This window comes from Galeopterus variegatus, unplaced genomic scaffold (genome assembly GCF_000696425.1).
Source record: "Galeopterus variegatus unplaced genomic scaffold, G_variegatus-3.0.2 Scaffold1836, whole genome shotgun sequence".
In the NCBI taxonomy this organism is placed as follows: domain Eukaryota; kingdom Metazoa; phylum Chordata; class Mammalia; order Dermoptera; family Cynocephalidae; genus Galeopterus; species Galeopterus variegatus.
The window spans coordinates 104,258-119,562 of record NW_007727947.1 but is presented as its reverse complement, the minus strand read 5'-3'; the positions used below and the strand labels follow the sequence as shown (position 1 = coordinate 119,562).

The 15,305-nt window shown below is 51.0% G+C and overlaps 1 protein-coding gene across 1 annotated transcript in view; it reads right to left on the bottom strand.

The window, feature by feature from the left end:
* PAX8 (paired box 8) overlaps positions 1-13,464 on the bottom strand; it is a 58,517-nt gene extending 45,053 nt beyond the window's left edge. Inside the window, exon 1 of the mRNA XM_008579223.1 lies at positions 13,410-13,464. Within this exon, the coding sequence (XP_008577445.1) occupies positions 13,410-13,434 (25 nt within the window). The 5' untranslated portion in view covers positions 13,435-13,464. The remainder of the gene's footprint in view (positions 1-13,409) is intronic.
* Between the last annotated feature and the right edge of the window lie 1,841 nt (positions 13,465-15,305).

The window sequence follows — 15,305 nt, the reverse complement described above, 5'->3', positions numbered from 1 at the left end:
AAAAAAAAAAAAAAAAAAAAAAAAAAGGAAAGGAAGCAAGGAAGGAAGAAGGAAAGAGAGTTGGGGGGGGGGTAGACAAAAGAAAGATTCTTTTACTCAAATATTTATAAAGTACCTAGTAGATGTCTATAATGGGGTAGATAAAAGAAAGATTCTTTTACTCAAATATTTATAAAGTACCTAGTAGATGTCTATAATGGGCTAGATATTGTTTGGAGTTTTACACCCAGCCTACAAGAATTAGAAGAATCTTGTAATCCTCAGTCCTCACAGATGCTCTGACCCTAAATCTGATCAATGTCCATGCCAAGTCGATACCCAGTATCTGCTGGGAAGGTCCCCTGTTGGGTCAGAACTGCCCTGGCCTGCCAGCATCTGCCACTTCTGGTGGTCACTGCTGCCCAACCCTTTGAGCACAGGTTTGGGTGCCAGCAAGATGCCCCTGGGACCAGAGAAGTGTCCCAGTGGGGCAGCTCTGGCCTTGATGGCTGCATCAGGTTCCCTAAAAGGCTGCATTCCTTGTCTTCAGTCCCCTAGTTGCCATTTGTTATAAAGAAAATGGAAGAGGAATTACTGCAATGTCACGGCATAGGATCAGATATGCTTCACGTTGGGAAAACTTCATATACAAAACTCAAATGTGCAAGTCAGGTCAACTAGTGATACAATAAAACATGGTATTGGAGAATTAGGTGAAAACTACCCACATGGACATTTGTGGAGTCCTCACTTCATACAGGATTTTGTGTAAGGTTCTACGGATATGGAAAGATATTAAAGAGTTCTTATTGTCTAGCTCAGAGGCAGGACGTCACTGTAAGAAGCTAAGTGACATTTGTTGGGAACAGTTAGTGAGTGCCAAGGGAGGGAAACAGAGTGGGTGCAGTGGGAAGTCAGACGGGATGTCACTAAAGGTTGAAGGTGCCTGAGAGGGTCTTGTGAGCGAAGTGGAGCTTGAGCAGAGCTTTGTCGAGGGTGGGAGTGTGGGGAGGGTGTGCCAGGCAGCTGGCATTAAATGGGCAAAGGCACAGAGGTGGGAATGTACACAATGTGTTTTGAAAACAATGACTAGTTGGCTGGAACATGGGTTTGCATGTAGAAGTAGTGGGAAATAGAGCCAGGGAGGCGGGATAGAGTCTTCCCGGATTGCGCACCCAGCAGTTTGCCCCCAAATGCTTGTTAATGATTGGATTAAGAGGAAATACAAGGAAGAAGCTAAGATTACTTTGGAAAATCACCAGGCTGAGTTTCTGTGGGACAGAGGCAGGAGAGGAAAGAAATCAGAACATTTTGATAAGTGAGTAATCTAGCTATCACACATTATTGCCAAGGCTGTTCCACTTCATACAAATTCCACAAAGCTCAGAGAGTCAGTAGATATGTGGCTCTGGCAAGAGAGCTAAAAAAGGAATTCAAAATTGCCGACAACAGAAGTGTGAGATCAAGCCAGGTGTGGATGGAAGTTTCACGCCCTGAAACACGTATGTGGAGTGCGCATTACTCAGGCTTTCTGACTGCAGATTAGCATTAATGCCAGTGCCCGGCTTCTCTTGTCAAGGCGCCCCACAGCTGGCCCCTTCCATTGCTGTCTCCTTCACAGGGGGCACACACTCCCAGCCCTCCTGGTCTCTGCTCTGGCCGATCCTCCTCTGAGCCACCTTGCAGAATTCACCTACCTCCGGGCAGGATCCCAGCCCCTCCCAGTCCAGCTCAGCATGCCTCCCTCTCCTACCTGCTCAGCATTTTGTGTCTATCTAGACTGAAGCCTTTTCCATTCTTGCTTTGACTGTGGTTAAAAGTCCAGTTTGCTTTCCTCTCTCTCTAGAATGTCTGCATGAAGCCAGAGACACCATCTCTTGAGTTCTGTAACCCCAGAGCCTAACTCCATGCCTGCCATGCTGGAGGGCTTAGTAGACGTTTCCTTATTGAACTGAACAGCTGAGTAGTACTGCTCTTTGGCATAATCTGGAGCTAGAACTTGAAGATTGTGTGGCCAGGAGATGCATGTTTGGGTGAGGACATATCATAAAAACTGGGGTTAACTGAGCATGCTGAGGGTTGGGGTGAGAGACTTGCATGGGGCACCTCTGGGTGCAAGAGGGGGCAAGGTAGGCAGAATCAGAGTGAAGGGACAAGGGCTTCTTTAGGAGCTGGAGCAAAACTTGAGGTGATCTGGCCACAGGGTACAGACTGGGCATGGATGTAGGAGAGAAATGGGCCAAGAGGAGAAGAGAGGGGTTCATCACAGGACAGGGAAGGGCTGGAAACAGAAGCCTTCCCAGAGAGAGGACCAAGAAGTCTGTGCATCTGAGAAAGAGACAAAAAAAAAATCTTGATTTTTGTGAGTGCTGGGATGAAAACTTCTGGAGTGATGGGATCTTCAGAGGAAATCTCAAGGAGGGGCTTCATAGATCCAGGACACCCGGGAAGCTGAGTAATGGAGACCTTGCTCAAATAGTCCACCTTGTCTGTGTGTGTGTCTCCACTCTGCCACAAAGCACCTGGGTTACTTAAATGGCCAACACACATGTGCTATGCCATGTGCTTGGAAAGAAAGAGGATTTTGTTGAGAAAAATATAGTTGAGAGAAAAGGACCGAGGATGTGGCTGCTTTCTTTGGATTGTGACAATGTAAATTCTGCAGGACTAAAATACTGGGGATGCTTTCTGACAGAGGGAGGTATGTTGATCCTATCATTGCACAGAGTGGGGAAGCCACAGCCACAATGTGGACACCAGCCAAGTCCAGCTACTCAGACACCTGTCAGGACATGGGCTACCTGGAAAGTCACATTATTCTTCAAAGAACACCACAAAACAGTAAGCTCAACATAGCAAAAGTAAAATCATTATGTGCTACTAAATCAGATCCTAGTTCCTAAGGAAAAGATGTGGTATTGGGCTGGGATGAAAACTTCTGGAGTGATGGGATCTTCAGAGGAAATCTCAAGGAGGGGCTTCATAGATCCAGGACACCCGGGAAGCTGAGTAATGGAGACCTTGCTCAAATAGTCCACCTTGTCTGTGTGTGTGTCTCCACTCTGCCACAAAGCACCTGGGTTACTTAAATGGCCAACACACATGTGCTATGCCATGTGCTTGGAAAGAAAGAGGATTTTGTTGAGAAAAATATAGTTGAGAGAAAAGGACCGAGGATGTGGCTGCTTTCTTTGGATTGTGACAATGTAAATTCTGCAGGACTAAAATACTGGGGATGCTTTCTGACAGAGGGAGGTATGTTGATCCTATCATTGCACAGAGTGGGGAAGCCACAGTCACAATGTGGACACCAGACAAGTCCAGCTACTCAGACACCTGTCAGGACATGGGGTACCTGGAAAGTCACATTATTCTTCAAAGAACACCACAAAACAGTAAGCTCAACATAGCAAAAGTAAAATCATTATGTGCTACTAAATCAGATCCTAGTTCCTAAGGAAAAGATGTGGTATTGGCCATTAAATAGAAAAATTTGCACCTTGACTTGGAGGTATTTTATCCACAAATGTTCTTTTTCCTGCCACTGTTGTTTTTTATATCAATGATCACCTCTGGCCAAACTGAGTAAAAATACTATTTGAGAACCAATGATTTATGAAAATTATACAAATATTGGTTGCTCACATATATAAAATATTGATGACATTATATTCTTTATAATTATCACAAACAGAGTTCATGTGGGTGCAGTGACAGTGTGGCGTTGTGTGTCCACAAGACTGCTGTTAGCTTTCACGTTTCCTGGCAGGTTTCAGTGAGCAGAGGCATGCTTCAGCTGGGACCGAGCTGTTTGTTATGCTGTGTGGTGAGGACTCACAGCTTCAGGGAATTCTGAGTGAAGAAAGGGTGTTAGAGAGAATATTCTCAGGGTCTGAAGAGAGGAGCCCACCTTGGCAGCTCTCAGCCACCTGCCCTCAGTGCTTCATCCTCAGGGGACCAAGAGGCCAGATTCGGGGATGGATGAGCCTTGCTGCTGTCGCTGCTGCCCACTTGGTAACTCTGTCCCCATCTAGGAAGAGCCATTGTGAACCCCAGAGACTGAGCATTGCTAGGGCTGACACTGGCAAGAGACTGACAGTTCCTGGGCCTCCTCTGAAAACAAGAATGCTGGACCCAAAGGTCTCTTCAGGGTCCCTATGACCACCCATGTCCCATAACTTCAATGAGAGGCCAGGGGCTAGGAGGGGGGACATGGTTGGACACTGGTGTTCCTCTGCTCAGACCTTAAACCTTAGTTTGCAAGAACAGGGAGTCACAGGTCAGCAACCTCACACCTAAATGGGCTCGTCACATAGAGTACATTCCCTGCATGACTTGGGCCCTACTTTCCCTGCCACATTCATTGTCACTTCCTTCCTACAATCGTGGATTCAATCAGGACCCATCAATTGCACCTGTAATTTCACAGCTGCGTCTCGGCATCTCTGGGAGCAGGGGATTCTCTGGTCTTCTTTTTTGATCACCCACAGACGCAGGACAGTCTTCTGCATGCACACGCACACTGTAAAGGCTTACTCCTAGTATGTGGCTGTGTGTGAGAGTGCGAGTTTGTACATACGCGTGCATGCGCATGTCTGAGTGCTGCGGGGTGTGAGTGTGGGTAGACATGAATATGTGAGTGTATCATACACAGAGGACTATAGTGAGGACTGCCAGGCATCCAGGCTACAAGATTTAAGGAGGCGATTGCTCCCAGGCCACGCCTGCCCTGGCACAAGTCCAAGAGGGAGAGCCTCCTCACGTTCACACCTGGTGACTTGGTGCCTCCCGCTTGTCCCGGGCAGGTTGTGCATGTCTCTGCATGCTTGGGTGTGCTAGAGTGTCTGGGTGTGTGTGTGTGTGTGCACCTGTGTGTCTGTGTGTCTTGGCAGCTCTCATTGGGTTTCCTAGTCCCTGTCAGCAGGGGAGTGAGGCCTCCTCTTCTCATTCCCCCTGGGTCCCGCTTGCTCAGAACAGGCTACAGCCAGCGTTCCCAGGGCTCAGGTCAGCCCTCACTCTACCCTCACCATGCTCAGGAAGACACTGCAGGTCACAGAATGAGCCCTGGTTATGGATGAGGTCCCTGCTCTGCCACAAGGGCTGTGGGACCCTCCAGGGCAAGGCACGTCTCTCTGGGACTCAGTTTTCTCGATGGTAAACTGTGGCCACAGGGCCTTATCTGTGAGTCCCCTCCAGCCTTGAACAACTCTGGGTCTAGGCAGACTATTCAGTGCCACAAAAATCTATGAAACTCCTGGGATGTGTGAAGCACATACCCTCCCGGGTACTCAAGTAGCTCTGTCTAGAAGGGGAGAGCCACAGAGATAAATCCTCCTGTGCAAAGTCGACTGCAAGACATATCACACAAATAAAGCATTAGGGGGCTTGGGAGTTGGGGAGGAGGAAGAGGGATCATGGAAGACTTTAGGGGGAGGTGGCATTGGAGCTAGGATGGGTGAGGATAGCTGGGATATGGGAAGCATGTGACCAAGTGCTTCTTGAACATGGAGTCAGCCCATCCTCATAGCATCTCTCTGAGGTGGAAATGACCAGTCCCATGTAACTGGATCCTGAGGTCACACCAGTGTTAGGGGTTGAACAAGGATTCAAAGCCACGTGTATCTGACCCTAAAGCCCAGCCTCTTTTATCCCTTTTACGCACTCACTTTTATCCTTTGCCTGAGGTGAAAGATCAGCTCTCTGGCCTCAAGACAGGCACTATCTAGATGAGGCAGATTGGTGAACACAGGCAAAATAGTCTGCAAACAATAGAAGGCTGTGCACAATTGTGTCTACACTGCAAGGTACAGAGAGTGACTTCCAGGGAGTTGGGGACAGAGAGCAGTGTGGGCAGGGGTATGATGCACTCCTGAGTCTCAGATATCCCTGGGCAATGGACAGCTTCCAGCCATAGGACCCGCCAGGCCCTGAGGAAAGGAGAGTCTCAACACAACAGCTGCATCACTGTCAGCGGGACTCTTGAGAGCAGGTGCTAGTGCAAAAGGGTGAGCCCTAAGGCTGGGGCAGGCCTGTCACAGTGAGGGGCACCTATCCAGACAGCCCCATGGCCAGCAGGACAGGTGGGACATGTGGGGCACGGGGACCTTCCTGGGATGTGGTACTGTCATGCCACCAGGGAATATGGGGGCTGGAAGGACCCAGGCCTTGTTATACTCTCAGGGAGATTGCCTAAGAGGGGAAAGTCTTACAGTGTTTGCAGATCTATGAAGGCACGGGGGTTAAGCACTGGAAGTGCCCAGCAAATGTTCTGATTTGGCAGAAGTAGGCATGTCTTTGTGGCACTCACACCTGCAGCTGTGCCACATTTTGCTGCAAGCTGCCCCAAGATGGAGCCCCAGTGTATCCCATCATAGGGCTCGCTGATCCTACACAGGCTCATTTGCTGCCTTTCTGGAACACTGAGTGCCGCAGGGATCAACCAGACTCAAGAAAGCCAGATGAGTTTTATCTGTCAGTGGTGACAACGTGGTTGTGCTGGGGTGTCTGTTTGAGATAAATGACCTTTGGTTCTCCCGTCAACCAGGTTGTTAGCGTTCAGTCCTTGTTGGGGGGGGGGGGGATCCCGAACGTCCCTTCACTTCATCTTGGACATGCCTCAGTAAAGAGATGCTGGTTTCTACCCAGATCCATCCCTGGGGAAGGACACCCAGTCAAGGTAAAGCCCAGACTCAGTGACTTGAATTACAGGTTTAAAACAGAAAACTTCCCATGGAGATTTTTCTGGCCGGTGGCTCATATAAGAGACATTTGCTCATTATGTCCCCATCTGGCTGAGGAAGGGGTCTGGAGAGGCTTTCAGCAATCCAGATGGACTTGTCAGCCCTTACTCTGGACCCGAAGAAATAATCATGAACCTGAAAAATCTACTTGAAAGTGTCATTACTGAAGATGAAGAAAGAAGGGTAGATGACTCTGCCTACCTCACCCTGATTTGCAGACTCCATCCCACGGTCCCTGACTCTGGACTGGATGAACTGGGATTGATCTGGAAGAGTGGAGTTTTCAGGAGCCAGGAGCCCCCTGGATTGTCGTTTTTAGTACTCCTTCCCACAAAGAGAAGCATCTAGCACCTCTTCATGCACGCATTTCCAAGGGAGAATGCCTTTCCGCTCCCTCCCTAAAAGAACCTGGGCTAAGGTGGTCTAGTCTGAACACAGAAAGAATCCCTCCCTCAAGGAACTCTGAGTGTGGGGGCACATTTTCCTTTCTTAGAGGGTGTGTTACGCCCCCAAGTTATATCTCTGAAGGGAGTGGGGGGCTAAAGGGAGCCAGTGCCTCAGCCTTTCCCCAAGTCTCAACTCAAACAAAAGCAAAAATGATCTGCAGTCCTGAATGGGGGCTCATTCCCTTACCTTCCCCTGTCTTAAAATAATCTTTTTCCCCTTAAATGAAACTGTTTTCTTTTATCTTTTGGCTCCTGTGTACTCAGAACCACAGAGCTCAAAGCTTCTCAGCTCAACTGAGAACTCTGCACCTCTTGGACTGATAAATAGAGCAGCTTTAAAACGCTTAGAACTGAAGACAGACCAACTGTGGCGAGAGAAAGTAAACACATCCATGCACCAGTCAACCCTAGCAAGCTCCTCGCTGAGATTACAAACCGCGGTTCCTGCCTGAGCTGGCGAGGATGCTCAGGCAGGCTGGGGGGACTCAGCCACAAAGCAGCCTCCTCTGCCTCAGTCCGTTGAGCCCCAGAGGACTTGGGTCACCTGGGAGTCTTCTTGGGCCCCAGTTTGAATGTTTCAAAGCATAGCAGAGTCTGCCAGTATACCCCCCATTGGTTTCACATTTGGAAATATACCAAGAGAAGAGGGGATGAGCTTCGTTCTTTCTGATCTGGAGGGGGCTCCTCCCCTTTGTCCTTAAGCTCTCTCTATGCAGGTGAAACTTGCCAGTGACAGAACTGGGATTTTTCACAAAACAAAGTGTGATAATGACATAATATGATGTGAACATTTGAGGAAGTTTTCCTATGAAAAGTTCAAACACCCCCCTCCTCAATACACAGACACACACACAAATTGTTTTTATGAGAACCAATTAATAAATGCTAATTCATTCAGGCATATCTCCACTAAATTACTGTTTCATTTAATTGCAAGGGAATTTTCCATTACTAAACTCTCCCTTGCTGATTTTTTTTTTTTGCATTATTTATATATTTTTTCAGTTTCACTAATAGTGAGGTTGGTATGCGATATTATCTGCTGTTTGTATGTCTTAAATTTCTTTTTCATTTAAACTGTTTCCTCATTCTTGCAGCTCCACGTAATCTGAGAGAAACATCATTAAAAGCAGACAAGATTTTATACATAAATGATTGAAAAAGGCACTGGCTGAAATTAACTTGACAGGAACGCATCTCATGTGATTGGTTTTCTCTCATTTCAGGCGTGTGTCAGTGTGTGTGCTTGTGTATGTCTCCACTCTGGGTTAATGTGGGAATGTTTTCCTATGTCAGGAAGTCACAAGTCTATCTACAAAAAGATTGTGCATACACAACTAGGAATGAAGATCACAGGAGCTTTAATAGTAAAATAAAAATAAATAACACTCAAATCTCTTTATAAGTCCCCAGAGCACAATGTGTATTTTCTTGCTTCCTTTTTCATGGATTCAAATCAAGACTTTGACACCCACACACCCGATACCCGAGATCCTGATCAGCCGGCTCCCGAAGATTCTGCCTCTTTTCAGGCACAGAAAAGTGGGGGTTTTTGTACCGGTTAGGGGTTGCTTAAGGGCTGTGGTAGAGATTTTATGTTCAAAAGAATGTGTTCTGAAAGCAGGATTTCGATTTTCTTATACTGAATGGCAAAGGTTCCTTGCACCTGGCTACCTTCGTTTCTGAAATAAGTGCTTTCATTTTATTCTCTCTAGCCTTCTCTCTCTACCCTTTGTTCTGAAAGCAGGATTTCGATTTTCTTATACTGAATGGCAAAGGTTCCTTGCACCTGGCTGGCTACCTTCGTTTCTGAAATAAGTGCTTTCATTTTATTCTCTCTAGCCTTCTCTCTCTACCCTCCCCTCCCCCATTGCCTCCTTTCAGTGTCTTTCTTTTTCTCTTTATTCTTTCCCTTCTTTCTCTCTCACAGTAAACTGTTCTGGAGGATGTGAATGATTAAACTGTTTACTCCAAGGTTTAGGTATGAGAAAGCATGTCACTATAAGTAAAGTTTCACCTTTATACCCACCTCCATCAATAATTACAGAACAAGGATGACTATTAGTAAATCTTTCTTACAATTAGCTCTTACAAAAATGATTTCATTTATTCTGAGCATACCGAGTTCTATTAATTTTACTTTTCACAAAAATTAATTACAAAGCAGAGGAGCTTGCTCCAAATGAAGTCAGCATCTAAAGGGCTTGTGAGTATATCTATGGGAAAATGGATACCCGTAAAACATGTACCTCATTAAAATTAGAGATTTGAGGCCATAAATAAAAAGTTTTGATAGATTATATTAGTATTTACTCTCTAAGTTAAACCAAAATGTCTGTTAATAATTAAAATTCTATGAGATTGATTTTTGTTTTGTTTCCTTCCCTCCCTTTGTCCTCTTCAGCAAAATTACGCAGAGTCCTTTTGGGTGTACACTGATAAAAATAATTAACTTTTCTTCCACCTCCAAAAAGTCCCAAATAAATGCTTCCAATGGACATCAAAAAAATGTCAATCAGAAATAATTACTTCTTATCAATCAGTGGGGCAATTAAAGTGACAAAGCTTGAAAAGATACTTATCTTAAAACTAATTCACGAGGTAGCTAAATTATCTCCTAATTAACTTGCATTGAAGAGGGTAGGAGGATAGACCATCTTGAAACAAAGATGAATTGAGGAACCCCAATACCTTTATGTTCCTCAAGACTGTTTCGCCTCGAAGAAGACGTTATTTTCAACCCATGCAATAAACCTGGGAAAAAAAACATCCTTCCTAAGTGCATTTATTTCTCTTTTCTCCTTTTAAAAACCAAGAGGAGGGAAGGGGGCTTTAGGTCTCAGATCGAAAGTTAGAGGTATCCTTCCTCCTAGATCTTAAGCCTTGTTTTACCACTTGAATGACCTATTTTGAGAACCAGGGATGAGGGTTGCACAAGTTATTTCATACAACTTTTAATGACAACCTGCTTGCTTGTACTAAGCTCTCTTCCTCATTGATACAGTATGATTTACATTTTAATACTCATGTGGCCTTTATCCTTTCCCGTGCAATCTTTGAATATTTTTTTTAAACGTTTTTGCTTTAGAGGATTTTTGTTCCCGGATGCAACAAAAATCACTGCGGATTTTAGGGAACATTCTGCCTATCGCTGACCTGCGCATATCAGAATAACTCACTCTCAACATTCCTTCAGAATAAGACTGTAGCAAAGAAAATATTAAGATCTCTCTGCAAGGCAAGATCAGCCAAGGGTGAGCCGCGGTGGCTTGGGAGGCGGAGGCCACAGAAGAAACTTTTCCCCAGCGTCTCGGGTTATTGGAAGGGGTGGCCTCCGCCTCGCTCCCGCGAAAAGTCGCGCGGCCACCCGCGCCCCAGATTCCCTTCCAGAGAAAACTTAAGTGGGAGCGCTCCATGCAGGGCTGAACTCAGAAAGGAGGTGCTTGGGGGAAAAGGGGAAACCGCTAAAACCCAAAGAGAGAATGGGCTTATAAAAACAAAAGGGATCGGTTTATGAATTAGCTGTAAGTATAGGCAACGGTTCAAGTAAACTGATTAGAAAAACAGAGGATTTCCCATTCAGGTTTGCAGAGACAGGACTTAGAAAAGAAACAGGGGACAACCTTGAACCACCTCAGCTGTGTTTCAGGCAATTCGTCTCTGTTTTATTAGCATTAAATTAAACTAAAGGAGAAAGTCTCATTCTTTCTCCCTCGAAGCTTTACTTATTTATTTGTTTTGGGGAGGAGGAATAAGCCCCTTTCCCTCCCCCAGACAGAAAAATACCTGGCAGTGCCAGGGGAAGACGGCTCCTTCCCCAAACCCAAGTGCGATTTGTATCTGAGCTAATGGGAAAGCATCCATCTCATCATCTGAGACTGTTGCTGATTTAAAATAAAGTAAAAAATAAATTGAGCCTTTTTTCTTTCCCTCTCTTATTCTCATTTATTCTAATGAATGTTTCTAGAATGAAAATGAGTTGGGGGGTTGGGGGGGGGAGAAAAGCCAGCCCGAGGAACAGTGACACCGTCCTTTTTCTCAGGCAGTGTCAGAGGGGAAGGGTACGGTCCGGCCTAGTAAATGCAAGGTCCGAGAGCACCCGCTCCTCCTACCAGCGCCGGTAAGGTCAGGAGAAGGTCGGGAGAAAGGACCGAATCCTGGAGCCGAGCGGAAGTGGACGGGACCAGCCTGGCGTGGGATCGGGCACCGCACGAGGCACCGCTTTTGGCCTCGGGGACCGTCCTGAGCCCCAGGCGGGGGCGACGTCCGGTATTGTATCCCTGTTTGGCTAAGAACTAAGAGGCTGAAACCTGGTCCTGGCCTCAGAAAGTGGCTTAGGAGCGCGCGTGGCTCCCGAGAGCGGACGGCTACGGGGTGCCAGGCAGCTGCCCTCCGGTTCCCAGCCCGGGCGCGCCGGCAAAGGGCCGCGAGGTCTCCAGCCCGCAGTCCCTGAAGCGGCCCGGCGCCCGCAGAAGGCGGCCAGGACGGCTCTGGCCCCGAGCTCTTGTTGGGGAGCGCGGAGCAGGGAGGGAGCACCCTGCTGGCTCCATCTGTGGCTCCAGAGCGACCCGGGGTGGGAAACCTTCTGGCCCCCCAGGGGGTTCCCGGTGCCCCTCCTGGTGCAGCCTCGGCCCTCGGACCCAAGACTGCGCGGCACGGCCCGCCCCCGTGGCGCGCGGGGCTGAATAGAGATCTCAGCCGCCGCGCCGCGCCACATCCGACCCTCCTTATTATAACAAATGTCCCGTTTGCCGAGCGGGACTTCATATTCGCCGAGAATTCATCTGAAATATTGATTTCCTCTCACTTCGTCGGCCTAAATCGATAGCGATGCGCCCTGGCCCCATAAATCGCCTTCCCTGCGGCCGGCCCGGCCCCCACCACCCCCGCCGGCCGAGCCGCGCCTCCGCCCGCTGTCCGCACTGGCCGTGCGCCGGGGCGGCCGTGCCCACCGTGCCCACCGCTGCTGACCTGCCCCGACCCTGCGGCTCCTCTCGCACACAGACCCCTCCCGGCCCGGGCGGGGAGGGGTCTGTGTGCGAAAGGAGCCGCAGGGTCGGGGCAGGTCAGCAGCGGTGGGCACGGTGGGCACGGCCGCCCCGGCGCACGGCCAGTGCGGACAGCGGGCGGAGGCGCGGCCCCCCCCCCGGGGGGGGGGCCGCGCCTCCGCCCGCTGTCCGCACTGGCCGTGCGCCGGGGCGGCCGTGCCCACCGTGCCCACCGCTGCTGACCTGCCCCGACCCTGCGGCTCCTCTCGCACACAGACCCCTCCCGGCCCGGGCGGGGAGGGGTCTGTGTGCGAAAGGAGCCGCAGGGTCGGGGCAGGTCAGCAGCGGTGGGCACGGTGGGCACGGCCGCCCCGGCGCACGGCCAGTGCGGACAGCGGGCGGAGGCGCGGCCCCCCCCCCGGGGGGGGGGCCGCGCCTCCGCCCGCTGTCCGCACTGGCCGTGCGCCGGGGCGGCCGTGCCCACCGTGCCCACCGCTGCTGACCTGCCCCGACCCTGCGGCTCCTTTCGCACACAGACCCCTCCCGGCCCGGGCCGGGAGCGAAGAAAGCAGGCACCGGGGCCGGGGAGCTCGAGCGTTTTGGAAGGCCCTGGGCCGGGGCGCGGGTGGGAATGGGGGTTCAGGTCCGGGGGCCGCTTAGTCCTCGCCAGCCGGATGACCCGCGCGCGGCCCGGTGCCTGGCAGGGAGGAGTCGAAGAGCACCCGGGTGCGCTCCTGGGTCCCAGGCCCCGGACCACGGGCTCCTTTTCTGCTGGCGAGAGAGACGCAGGGGGCTCGCAGTCCCTCCGGGGGAGTCACGGGAAAGGACCGCGCGCACCCGAGGACTAGGGCTTAGAGGTCGGCGGCAGGGCAGCTGCCAGTCCAGCACCGGCGCGGCCCAGGGCCTGAGAGTGCCAAGGAGGTCCACCCTCATGGGCCATGCCAAAGGGGGGTGGGGCGCAAAGGACACCCGCAGTGTCCCCAGAGAGAGTCCCTCACCGCTCCGTGTGGTCCGCAGAAACCAAGGCCTGGAGAGAGCTGCTCAGCCGGGCCGAAGGGGACCCCAGGGCCCAAGAACAGCGAGAGGCGGCCCCAGCGGAGGGCAAGGCCCGAGGCGCCCCCAGCTGCGTCCCGTCCCCACGCCGTTGGGTCCCGCGAGCCCTAAGCGTACGCTCCCGAGCCCCACCGACCCGAGAGCGCACGCAAGGACGCAAGGCGGCGCGGGGCTCGGGGGTCCTGGCCGCGCCGCGTCCTTACCGGATCTGATGGAGTTGTGAGGCATCGCCGGGGAGTCGCTCGCAGCCAGCCGACGAGGGCTCGGGGCTTCCTCACGCAGGTCCCAGCCGCTCCTGCCGCCACGCCACTGCCCTGCACAGACCCAGGGGAAGGGGCATGAGATTCGATGCCCGCAGCCTTAGACCCCCTCCTCAGGTTCTATCCCTTAGACTTTTATCGCGTGCCAGGAGTCGGAGGATTTTTAGGCAAAGTGGGGCCGACCTCAGCCTGGCCTAGCTAACATGGCCATCCGGGGGATCCCGCATTGGGAGTGCATTGAGGAAGCACCAAACTCCAGGCTGTCCCAACCTTATTCCGTTTAACTTGGGAGGGAGAAGGCTGCCAGGCTTCCCGGGACGCTCTCCTTTTTCGAATCCCCTCTCTCCCAGTGAGCTTCCTAATAACCCCTGGGCGACGTACCTGGCCTGCCGGCCGCAGGCCCTCACTGCCTGGGTCCGCCCGTGAGGGTGCCCTGGGTCCCGCGTCTCTCCTGGTTCTGAAGTTTGTTCCCATCCACCCGGCATCGCCGGCCGGTTTTATCCCGCCGAGGCCCTGGGAGATGGGTCTGGCGAGGCTTGCAGGCCGCGGATTGGCTGGCTGGGTGCAGGCGGGTGCGGGAAGGGGAGGATTTTGCAAGGGGGACATGGCTGAGTGGACTCAGGAGTTAGAAACATTCGCTGGAGCTTCTGTTTCCAGTGGAGAGAAGAGGGAGGCAGCTGAGCCCTAACTCAGCAGGCCTGGAAATATGGGAGGAGTGCGAGATGGAGGCCTCGGGGCCTGAGGATGAAGTTCTGTGCGTCCTCCTGGGGTCACTGACCATTGGAAGTGAGAGACATGATCTCCTCTCATGACACCCTAGGACTCTCCTCTCACACCTGGTCTGTCACTGAGAAGCCGACTTTTCTAGGAGGGAACTTTTGTTTTTATGCCTGGTTCCTAAGGTAGACACCTGCTTGCAGGGCTGCAGGCTGGGAGGCCTCACCTTCCCACTACTGGTGTAGACCTCTTCCGGGGTGAATCCTACCAGCCCCTGAAGCCATTGCCTCCGTCCCACACAGACAGGATCCACACCTTCACATTATCGGGTTACCCAGAATGGTCACATAACCCGTTCCACAGGGACTACTCTGTCCTCCCAAACACACGCACAGCCATCTGCCCTCTTTCTTGCTTCTTGAGGATTTTGAACTTGAGGGGAGAGTTCAGGGGAAGGGCATTGAGAGCCTAGATTTCACCTCAAGTGGAAGGGCCTTAGAAAGGGACGGGACTGAGCTGACCTCTGGCCTTGTCTATAGGAATCAACAGCCTTGGCAGTGTGCTGTGGATAGAAGGGGGTCTTTGGGGTGGGAATGAGAGGGCCTAAGCTGTGGCAAAATCTGTCCCCTCCTTCCTCATAGTTCTCTCTGCTGAGAGTCAGGGTACAGAGAAGATTGTGTGTGGGTACATGTGAGCAAATCCCGGAGTCCCTGCCCGGCCCGGGGCGAGGCCCAGATGCTCCCCCATCTCAGGCCAGACCTCTGCACTCAGTATGCCAGCTGAGAGGACAGCCATGCTCCCTCCAGAGGCAGCTCTGTGGGTAGAGGGGCTGCTCTGGGACATGGAGGCTGAGGTGCTGGAGGGAGAGGGAAAAGAGGGAAGGGGCAGAGGAAAATAGGGTGTCCCGGGATGTATATGTGTGTGAAACTCACTGTTTTTTTTAATTAAAAAAAAAAGTTTTATCTTTCATGTTAATTTACTACCTTCCCTCACCCAGCCTTTCTCATCTCTCAATTTAGGAGAAATTAATCATTTTATGAAAAGAAAGAGAAAAGAATGAGTGTGTCCTAAATGGATCCTTTGCATTTGTAAAGGGCTCTTAACAAAAACAATAGGTGCTTT